The sequence below is a fragment of the Micrasema longulum genome, unplaced genomic scaffold (genome assembly GCF_059751315.1).
Source record: "Micrasema longulum isolate JH-2025_06_02 unplaced genomic scaffold, ASM5975131v1 h1tg001776l, whole genome shotgun sequence".
NCBI lineage: Eukaryota > Metazoa > Arthropoda > Insecta > Trichoptera > Brachycentridae > Micrasema > Micrasema longulum.
The window spans coordinates 42,128-54,605 of NW_028278951.1; the positions used below are offsets into that span (position 1 = coordinate 42,128).

General features: G+C 29.7%; 1 protein-coding gene across 2 annotated transcripts in view; it reads right to left on the minus strand.

Annotated features, from left to right (window-relative positions):
* Nucleotides 1-12,478, minus strand: part of LOC148274026 (ATP-binding cassette subfamily G member 4) — a 64,008-nt gene that overhangs the window by 25,163 nt on the left and 26,367 nt on the right. For both annotated transcript variants that reach the window (XM_088237728.1, XM_088237729.1), the window contains exon 3: nucleotides 84-254. In XM_088237728.1, coding sequence (XP_088093854.1) covers nucleotides 84-254 — 171 coding nt within the window. The remainder of the gene's footprint in view (nucleotides 1-83; nucleotides 255-12,478) is intronic.

A 12,478-nucleotide genomic window follows, 5' to 3' on the forward strand; every position in this document is an offset into this window, starting at 1 on the left:
TTGTTCCTGGAGGGGGACACAAGTGCGGATAAAGCAACGATAATGATGAATGGTTAATGAAATTTGTTTAAATCTTTTCTTACTTAATTCTCTCCCTCTGCCATTGACGTAGACCCCTCCTTCGACTCCGGTGATGCGGTATCCGGACAGGACATCCAGAAGAGTGGACTTTCCAGCACCGGAAGGACCCATAATACCAATCAGCTGTCCCGGAAGGAAGCGTCCATTTACTTTGTGGAGAATGGTCTTAACACCTGAAAAATCAAAGTCCACATTTGTATTCTAAATAATTACTTAAAATTAGAAAATGTTTTTTCATATTTATTAGAATAAGGAATATTTTAAGAAATAATAATTAAAAAATATTTGATTACTCAATTGAACATTCTTTATTACAATTTGGTATTGTATGGTGGTGCATGTGCATATATATTTAACACTCTTAAAATAGTACAAAGATTAATTACCAATATTTTTTTTAAGAAACCCTTAATATTCAACACGGAAAATCTGTATAAATTATTTAAAGTTCATACAGTAGACACCATTTACAATATAAATTATATGATACAAATTTACTAAAAAAAAAGTAAACAAATTTGAGATTAATAAGTCACTCAGATATCGAAATAATATCTAAATTCCCAAATTCCACACAAGTAGTCATGGTCAAAATAGTTTTGTTTTCAAAGGAATAAACAAAAATTAATCTCCCCAATGAAATACTAACTATTAAAACTAATATATCTTTAAATAAATTTAAAGTAAATTTAAAGAATTTTTTGAACCCTAGGAAAAAAAGCATTCTATTTTAATTAGCATTACTGTATTATTTTATTTTCTGTTTTTCTTTTTATTATGTTTACATTTTTTTCTCATGTATATTCGAAATTATATAACTATAACAGTGTAAGTCACTCTCCAAGCATAAGAGCTAGTCTCTTTTTTTGGAGAGTTACAGTTATAAATTTACTAAATATATACAAGTATATTGTTTTAGAAAAAAATTCTTTTAAAGTGACAACAACAAAATCTATGATAATAATTAACACGAACTAGATGTAACGTTGTGGCTAAATAAATAAAGAAGAACGACAGTATTTTTCGCTCACACACTAAACATAATACTCGTATATAATAGTAAAGGCCCATGAGTCAGTTCGAATATCGACACGTTAGAACTTGACACCGCGCCGCACCGGCTCGAGTAATTTGGTAATTAAAGCAATAAGGAAAGGTAAAAAATAAAGGTATGTTTGTTTGACATATTTGCAGTTTATTAAATATTTTTATAAGTTTTTTCTTAAAATAAGAATTTAAAATATTGGACGTCATTTTTATGTGATACTGCAGATTCCTGCGAATAAATGTTTTTTTTTTCTTCATATATGTACATATAAGAAGTATATAGTTATTTGTATATACACTTGTATAAAATTTTTTTATTTATTTATTAAAAAAATTATATACAGCAATTACTGTTTAAAAATACTAAGTAAAGAATCTATAGTAAAATATGTATGAAATTTTATTTTTTTTGACATATACTGTAAGCTTAATTGATCAGAAAAGAGAGATTAAAATAAATATACACCATTATATCATTGGTTGCCATGTATAAAAAGCGTTTGAATAATATATAACTATAAACTAAAATACTTTAGTTTTTTTTATTTTAACGATTTTTGAAAGCAATATTTAGCCTTGAATTTAAGAAAAATACCACAAAATTTGTATTAAAAAGTTTTTTAAGTATAACATTATTGCAACAGAGAAGGATTTTATTTTAAATTTATTTTTTCTTTTTAATTAATTACAACTTCTTTTACTTAAATACTTTGTTTTCTCCCAACGTACCTATCTAAGTTTAGTCTGAATTTCAAGAGGCGTAATCGGTCGGTCGAAAAGCAATAATATAGTTTAGTTTCATAAAACTAATTACTTAAGTACTTATGTTTCTTATCAGAAAAAACCTAAGAAATAATTGTTTTTATCTAAGTCATCAAATTATCTTTTACTTTTTTTTAATAGGGCAATTTTGAAAGAACTGCGTTTTAAAATAGCCAAGTCGTATAATTTCCTTCTTGTAATCAGACTACAGCCAAGCATTTCTGTCGTATTGTAAAAATAATTACCAATTAATAATACTAAATAAATATGCTTATTTTTGAAGACAACAACTGGATTAAACCCCTCTGGGAGTTGTTCGTATTAACATATTATAACAGACACGAAAAAAGTATAAAAATGAAAAAATATTTTCAGGCGTTGCATAGTAAGTAGATGAAATAACTTGATCAGAATGTCACCCGCATTAATTAAGGTTTGAGTTCTTTAACTTCACAGAGATCAACGGATGGAAGAATTGAGGGAATATAAATGCTTAAATATAGGCAGAATGGTGAATGATACGCAGTGTGTAAAGTGGCCACTTAAACCAGTTAATGACAGCTTATAAGCTGTATATAGACCTCCATTTTCCCATCAGAAAAATATTTTTCCTTTCTGTTGCAATAAATTTCAATCGAAAATAATAATATTAAAACAGAAATGCAGAACATTTTAAAGAAAATAATATAGAAGTCTAGGCATGTATAATATAAAATGTTAATGGCTCCCAAGGGGATTGAATCCGGTCATTGTCTACAAAAATATGAACAAATCAAAGTATTATTAAAAATAATAACGTTTAAGAGGATACGCGGTCTAACTTTTCTTCATACAAACAATGCAATCAACACATTATAGATATTTATCATTGGGGTGTTCGTGTTGTTTTGTTTTTTTTTTTTTTTTTAATTACTACTGGGACTTGAACCATCGAAAAACCCTTAAAAACGTCAAGTTTCATCTTCCGTCTTCAGTCATGCAAAATATAATTAAGCCTTAAGACTGTAGTCGGGAAAAACAAACGCAAAATTAGGAAATCATACGGTTTTGCCATTTTAAAACGAATGTTTTTTTTAATCGGGCAATAATAAAAAAACATAAATTAGATATAAACAATAAGTTTTCAAGGTATTTCTGTTAAAAAATATACTTAAAAGTTTTATGTAACTAAAATATAATTACTTTTAGAACGGCAGATTACGCCATTTCAAATTTAGACTAAACTTAGGTATCTGGGATCTCAATAAAGACTAAGTATTGAACAAAAATATGTTGCAATAATTTAAAGATAATACATTTAGCATAAAAGTGGTCGAGGCCAAATTTTAATTTTTTGTTTCTGAAAAAAAATCCAAGCGTTTTAAATCATATGCATTTTTGTGACATTTTCCTTTATTTCTACTTAAAATTATGCCTTCAAAATGGCAAATCGTATAATTTCCTAATTTTGCGTCCGTTTTTCCCGACTACAGCCTTAACCAGACAATGACAGGTCATAAGCCCTAGAAATGCCTAGACTTGTATATTCCTTCTTTAAAATATTCTTCATCAGTGTTATAAGATATAAATATAGGTATATTTTTATCAAATGTAAGTAAATAAACTTATATCTAATTTAATTTTTTTAATATCCTATCTTTAAATAGACGTATTTTATTATTTGTTTATCTGTGCATACTAAATTGTGTGTATTTACGTCAATACCGATGCTAAAATACAAACGTACAACGTAGGTACTTAATATGTAAATTAACCTTCCTACCCACAAATTAAGTTGAGTGGTAAAGTAGGTATAGTCAAGGAAATGTTAATAAAGTCTAATGAACTTCGAATATGCACTTAATTTTAATTAAATTTCTTCGCGTTCACAATATGAGCTGTGACGACATGACGTGGTCGCCGACCGACGCCGACGCCGAGCCGGCGCGACGCGACGCCATGGCGACAACCGACGCATTACATTTGGGATTCTATAATAACGTTATGGGAAACATCCCCATGAGTCAAATGCACAACTGTTTTAAAAAATACATAAACCAGAAAATAATGGGAATGCGCAAAGGGTCAGTTGAAAAAGTTAAGTTAAAAAGAGTTTTATGATATAATAAATAGTAGTTGCGTTTTCGGGTCATTTTTTACGACTTTTTCTGCAAATATTGCATGTATTCATGTATAAGAAATATTACAAAAAACTTGATTTATTATTTGAAGTAGGCAGTTTTATTATATATTTTTATTAAAATAAAGTTTATATTTGAAGCACTAACTTTCTGGTTATTCAAATGGAAATAAATCAACACTGTCTTTAACGACTTTTTTTTCTTACAGGCCGTTTAAGATGCTACACAAGCCTCCTTATCACTAGATTATGTATATACATATATAACTTGGTAAAAAGGCTGGTGTAACTTATATTTTTTTTAGATGGTGTAAAACTAATAAATGAGGAAGTTGGGTGGTTTAAAAAAAAGTTTGTTAATGGACTATCAAACTAAGCCAAAATTAATTAAAAAATATTTTTTTGCATCACATTATCAGCGCTATGATTTTTTTGTAGTTTTTGTAGTATTTCCTCTTGGGAGTGTAATTTTGTTTTTTTTTTGTATAATTATTATTTTGAATTATTATTTTGATATTTAATAATGATCGCACCGTGTGTATTTGAACGAACCAAAATACGATTTTGATAGCAGAAGATTTAAATAGTTGTATGGGATACGTACGATCTTGCAAAACGAAAGCACGACTTGGTAAAGGATTTGTACAGAGGGTCTAGATGCATATAATGAGGACTTATTGGAGAGAATAATTAAATAATTATGTAATATTTTGCGATACAGTAACGTTGGATTAAATGATACTCCATATACTTTGAAATATTATCTTGCTTATCTTACATTCGTCATTAAATTTGTAATCAGTCTATAAGAATTGAAGTAGTTAAAAAATGATATTAACAACATTCTAGTATGTCCAAATCTTCATCATATTTTTTCGTGTATGTACAATAGCTTACTAAGATTGACAAATATGCCGATGAAGGTTTCAGTGTGTTTTCGGCTCTTTTGCTTCACAAAAACTTCGCTTCAGAAAAAGACAAGAGACCTTTAAAACGTAGTGCTTCAGAAAATATTAGGAATTTCCTGGAGAGAATACATCACTAATGAGGAGGTTCTCAGTAGAATCGAAGAAGGGAGGCATCTAATCAAAACCATCTCAGAGAGTCGAGCCCAATTATTTTTATTGTCCATATTATGCGCCCTGCGAGGGTATTCTGGCATAATAGACGGACTTGAACTGCACCTCAAATTTTGAGCTGAAGAGGGCTGCAGAGAACAGAGCGCAGTGAGGGATGATGTTTAGTAAATAACAGCATTTATCGATATTGTTCCTGGCCGATTAACTTTCTGCCCCATCTTTCCCTTGACCCATCCTTAAGGTACCTACTTAACATCAAGATAGAAGAAATACAAAAAAGAGAACATTTGGATTTGGAACCAAATAAACAACATTATTGGCATTACATTAGATTGCATAAAAATTCTTGGATTGGTCGCTCGTCGTTGTAAAAGTTATCATAAATCGTTATATAATTCAAAGTGAATTTTATCATACAGTGTCCGAAATTGAAAAACAATCTCATCGCATCAAAGGTAGGTCCGTTTCCGTGTTTCTTTCCTTTGTTCAAAAATTTCCAACCTTTTACAAAACCGAATGAAATTCGTTTTTACGCTACAATCCGCTTTTCGTTAACAGGCGAGATGCGGGACTTTGCTGCAAACTAATCCCTAGGATTGGGAGCATGCTGTACACATACATATGTTCTGTAATATTTTTAAAAAGAAATAGGAAAAAAAAACATGGCCAAAACCACTAGACAGGTCACATAATCTAGTCAATGATGGGTCATAAGCTCTGTAAATGCCTAGACTACCATATTCTCTTCTCATAAAGGTTATCTACCTTCATTAAAATAAAATATGTAAAGTTAATTTATTTGGTTCTTTTTCTTATGAAATTAAAATATATTTCATTTTAAGAACATATAACTACTTAAACAATATTGTTTTAAGTAAAAAAAATATTAAATATTAAAAAAACCAACACTACCTTATTATACTCATAGTGAGGAAGTTCAGTGCTACGGAAAATTGGATATGAAAAATGTTCTTTCTTACGCGCGGTAAAAAATATAACATTAAATTGTACGGCGAAGTTTCTTTACATTTTCAAATATTATAAAAAATTTGATAAACCAACATTACGAATTATTCGCCAATTCGATCAATTATGTTTCCTTACAAAAAAAACAATTGTTAAAAAGAACAGCTAGGTAGGTACTTGGTATACAGTTTTTTCATCGACATCAAATTTTCGCACTTACAGCATTTTATAAAATGTATTGTTTGGATTAGAAATTTGATTTAAAAAATCTTGATTTACACGATAGTAAGACATCTAGGTTATATTATTTCTGTTGTAATTAAAAAAAACATGCATTCGTAACGTAAATTGTCCAAGACAAACGATGCACTGGTTTCATCGCATAAAATATTGTAAACTAATGTTTGTTTTTATTTTATTGGATTTCCACGAGTATAAAACCTTGCGTTTTATATAACGCTATCTCTAATCAATTTTAACGAAGGTCATTATAAAAAAGTAATATTTTTGAATGACACAAGTTTATCCGAGAGGTTTTTCTGATAAGTTTAAAAATATAATCCCATTTGGGTAATTTCATACCATCAGCTTGAGATACAATTATTTAGGTATTTTATACAAATATAACAATTTATTATGGCTGAGATAAAGGGTCCCTAGTCCAATTTTCACTACGAATGCTAAGCGCGGATGATAAGGTATGTAATAATTTATTATTTTCACGCTAATTTGTATCAAAATTACAAATTAGGTATGTGCCTTAAGAAATTTTGCGGAACTCCTTAGCTCCGAAGGTTATCTCTTATCTTTTGGACTCTGCTTAATAATTCAAACCGAAAATTAGATAATGGAATGGCGATAAAAAATCGCAAATAAAATTATTTTTAATTTAGGTAAACTTGAAACATTTTGTATCATCGTGGTTTTTATTTTACAAGCGATGCGCGATGAAATATTAAATAATGATCCCTCGATATTTATGACAACGCATTGAAATATTGTTGTTTTTCGTACATACGTATATAAAGAGTTACGTTATTTTTTCTTTATATTCGCGTATTTTTCAATGAATGGACACGTAAAAAGTACTTAAAAAAAATGTTTAAATTGTTTTCGAAATGTAAACAAGAAAAACTTCATTCATCGGCGGAAATGCAGTGAGAGACAAAGTGTAATTGTTCAAGAGGAAAAGAAAACTGATAATGTTTTTTGAGTTTTCTTAATACATACAAAACAATTTTTTTGTAGAATATTTGATTTTATTTGATTCATCATCATCATCATCATCAGCCGTCTCTTGTCCAATGGTGAACATAGGCCTCCCCCTTTAGTCTCCATATTTCCCTATCCTGAGCCAACCGCATCTAACCACTTCCTGCAACTCGTCAAATGTCATCAGACCACCTTGTCTGAGGCCTGCCGACACTTCTTCTACCCGTTCTGGATCGCCATTCCAGGACTTTTTTGGTCCATCGAGAGTCTGTGGTTCTGGCTATATGACCAGCCCAGCTCCATTTCTGGTTGGCAGCCCTATGGACCACATCGGTGACCTTTGTTCTCGCTCTAATCCATGTATTGGTTTTTCTGTCTCTCAACGAAATACCCAGCATTCTCCTTTTCATGGCTCTCTGTGTCACTGATAATTTGTGTAAAAATGTTTCGTGAACACAAAAGTTTCACAGCCATATGTCAGTACAGGGAGAACACAAGCATCAACAAGTTTCTTCTTTAAGTAATGTGAATACTTCGGAGATTTGAGGATATATGAGAGCTTACCAAAGGCAGTCCATGCTAAACCTCGCCTTCTTTCTATTTCTACCTCTTGATTATCTTTCCCGAGGTTTATTTCGTGTCCTAAGTATATATAACTTTCAATCTTTTCAATGATTTGTCCATTTACTAAGATGTTACATGATTGGTTTGCATCACTTATTACTTTAGTTTTTGAAGCATTCATTTTGAAGCCTATTTTCGGGGATGCTGTATTAACTTCGTTTATCATGTTTTTATATTTGATTATTGTGTATTAATTTAACAAAAACTAAGATAATCGTTCATTTTTAACATTCTTTTCCCTCTCACGAACAATTTCCACTTTATCCCTAAAAAACATCAAAAGTTTTCACCGAATAAAACAAACATACTCATAAATTTTTCAGGTACTTCTTTAAAACCCTTTCATTATGTTTTTTATGTAAAAAAATATTAATTGAATATAGGATTTTACTAATTAACCGTAAGTTCAATAAATCAATACATAAAAAATATCTAGGGAATCGAATCCTTAACGTGCGACGAGAGATATATTGCTTAAACACGAATTTATTATATAAATTACTCAGCAGACATTAATTACGTGTTCAATCAAAAGTTTATAATTATAAATTCCTGATGCTAACATTAAAATATTCATTTAATTCTTTAGAATATAAAGTAAATAATTAATAATGTTATTTCAACTAAATATTACAGAAGACCGACATGTGTTAAATTTTTGCGTGGCTTAAAATAATGTAACCCCGAATTATTATTTTTCCTGCATTTAAATAGCCAACGAAGCGCTGAATTGATCGGTTTCACGCGATTTCTATCAACATTACACTTCATCAATCCGTCTTCACGAGCCATGTGGTCTATACTGGATACGGGATAGAACTGCACAAGATTGTAATAGTTACAATTTTTGTTTTGAAAATTAACAGTATTTTGAGAGTTTATTTATTTATTTATTTATGCTTTATTAAGTTACTTCATAACATCTTAAGAACTAAAAAAAATTCTCAAATTAATTTGAAATATTTCGACTTTTTCTATTTCGTTTATTTCTTCAGGTAACTCGTTGTACAGCTTCAATCCCTTGTACAATGAGTTTTGAGATTCTGTTTTTCTCCTTATTGATAATCTTATCTTTTTTTACTCCTTGTTTCATATGTATGTCATTGTTGGTTAAATTTTATTATTGTTTTTATTTTATTCATTTCCTTAATTATTTTATGTATTAAAATTGCTACATTATATTCAATTTGTTGCTTTACTGTGAGCAAGCCAATTTCTTTGTGCATTATTTCTACATTATAATAGATATTTCTTTTGAGTATAATCCTCATCGCCTTATTTTAAAGAATTTGTGTATTTTTAATTTCTCCTTCATTACATAAAAAATAATGGAAGAACAGTAATTTATATGTGGACATATTATTGTTTTAAATATAAGAATACTACTGTTTATATATATTGCATTTCGTAATCTTACCAGAAATGAATTGTTAAAAAATTTGTTTTTGTTAAATATTGAGAATGTGTTTTGAAATTCAAATATCTATCCAAGTAGACCCCGAGATACTTTATTTCGTCCACAGAATTTATATTCAAATTATCAATATTAATATTGTAACCCTGGGGATATTAGTTTTTTCCTAATATTCATATATTTTGTTTTTGATATATTAAATTTTAATTTATTTACTTTCAACCATTTTGATATATTTCCTAAATCGTAATTAATCTTATTTATCACTGTATCATAATTATCTCCTGATATCAACCGCTCAACAAGTGCATAGCTTATGTTAGGTTTTTGTTATTTTCATTGTGCGTTTTGTAAAATAAATAATATAGATGTACCTGCATATATACCTGGTTTTTAAAACTGTGAATATTTTGTTAACAATCTCTGTTTATTAAGTTAGTCTTTTTTGTTTATTCTCTAATGTAAAAACATTTTAAAAAAAGTATAATGTTAAGTGTCGGCACGGGTAACCCCAGTGAGGGCACATTATTTTTATTATTAATTATAGTTGTAAAAGAAAAATATGAATAAATAAATAAAATAAATATGTAAACTAGTGCATCATCTGAATGTTCAAATGGTTGCGGACAAGTGCTGAATTTTCTCCCTTTTATTAAGATTTTACAGTCAATTATTACATTATCTAGTATCTCCGTCTGCGCAGATAATTTCTGACTCGATGATATTTACTATGTAAAAAAACTTTTTTACATCACCAAGGTGACATCGCGTTATTTACAGGAGACACGTTATTCGGATAAAATGAACTTTAATCTTTAATTCAAATAAATTATTTATAAAATACACGATCACGTTATCTACAAAAAGATGTCAATAACAATAATACTCCGCAAAAAAAAACAATGTGCAAAAACGTTGAGACATGAAACTGATATCTGATTTTGCCTAAGTATGCACAATAGTAGCACAATTTGTCGCTTTTGTTCGTTTTTGTCCAACAAACCATTTTTAACGAAATTCGGTTAAGTGTACAGGAAGGATGTGATAAAGTGTACATAGGACAAACAGGGCGCACAGCGAAGAAAAGGATTGACGAACACAAAAGAGCGTGTAAACTTGGGCACCCTGACAAATCTGCAATAGCGGAACACTTTTTTTTTTTTTTTTTTTTTTTTTTATACGCCTCCACTCGTTTGCGAGTGATTTTGGCTCTTAGAAACAAGAATAAGAAATTTAAAGAATATACGCTTCAGTGAACGACAAAAAAAAACCCATACCCACGAAAAAATATAATATAATGTGAGGTAGTTAAAATCAGTATGAAAGAGTTATGTGACAATAAAATATTATTACTGTATAAAGTAAACGAAAAAATAAAATGAAATTTTGGGCCAAAAGTAAAGAGGGACATTCAATTAGACTTATTAATTAAATTATGCAAATAATATTTAACAAATTCAAATATTTTTATTATTTGTCCTTAAGAATTTAGTCAGAAGTAAATAAGTATCCAAATCATTCTGGGCCAGTAAAAATTTTACGTTAAGAGGGAACGTATTATATTCTTCACATATATTTTGAAGGAATTCGCTTCTTTCGTAGAGGGGACAGTCAAAAAACAGATGATCTAATGTCTCATCGTCATTTTCACAAAGACACATTGCCGAAGTAAAGACACCTATTCTCGATAAATGCGAGGCAACGAGACAATGTCCTATTCTCATTCTTGATATTAAAGAGATGTTCAATTTTGATTGCTTTTCGCGGAACACTTTAGACACCGGACATTTTTTCGCCTTCGAACCGGAAATTTTACATAAACCCAGTAATTACAGTGCACGAATAATAAAAGAAGCAATTGCAATACACAAACACCCAAATAATATAAACAAAATGACGGGTTTAAATTAAACTCAACATGGTTCCAAGCACTACATACTACAAAAACTAATAGAAATGTGCCTACTGCCGACTGTAACACGGTACAAATTACTAGTAATTAAACACATACTTTTTCATACAAAACCTCAGTTTACCCTGAAGTTGGCTCCTGCAATGGTAGCCGAAACGTCGGAACAAATCCAACACACACGGTATCACCCAAAAAGAAACATATTGAAGTGTACAGGAGTTCTGAGAAAGCTGTTATTTATGAAATTATTCGTAAAAAAAAAAAAAATAAAGCTTTATATCTGCCGATTTGTGTTTTGGTCTGTTGGACAAAAACGAACTGAAGCGACGAATTGTCAATTATTTGAATAAACTGTTGTTCTATTTTTTAAGATAATTAAATATGCAAATGTAAAACATTTAAGTTTGATAGTGAAAAAATAGAATTACCAATGATCGTTTGTAAGTATAACTCAAGTAACCGATGGTAGATTTTTCCAGAAACCAAGTCATTACTATAAAGTTGGTCGAATTGTTTGGAAATAATGCTGTCAGGATGACACAAGAACAATGCTGTGAGTAACATTGATAGTGCTATCATTGTTTATATACAATGTCGTTTACCTCGAAAACTTTTGTTTTAACAACTGAAGAATATTATAATTAAACATAATTTATTGTTAAGTAAATAGAGTGCGCATGTACACGAATATTCAAAAGGCCAAATTGAAGACCAAGTAGTGTCAGTGTATTTTAAAAATAAGAGAGGAGTATAAAAGAGAAATAGGCTGTGGTCCCGTGGCTAGTGTCGCGGATCCACGGATCAGAGGTCCGAGGTTCGAGCCCCGCTCTACCCACGAGCTTGATTCCCATTTTCTAATATTAAGTTATTTTTAACTCGTTTAAAATGCCCCTCAAAATTTAATTACTTGGGTACATCACAAAAACGCAAATATTTATTTTTATAAAAAACGGCGTTGGTCGAAATTTACAATGCTTATGAAAAAATGTTTTGACGTAATACAAAAATGACAGAATATGTTTGTCTGCTACACTCGATATTTACTGATAGGTAGTAAAACCAATATATACACCGCAGTATTTTAAAAAAATGTTTTGTTTAATTAATTTGTTTTTCTATATTTCTGTCTTCAGCACTACCAACAATTATTATTAAGTCTTACTTATATATAATGAGGTAGCTCAGTGTTTTTTTCTTTTTTTTTTACTAGTTTATAGACTATTAAACTGAGCCAAATTTTTTATATATATATTTTTTAAATC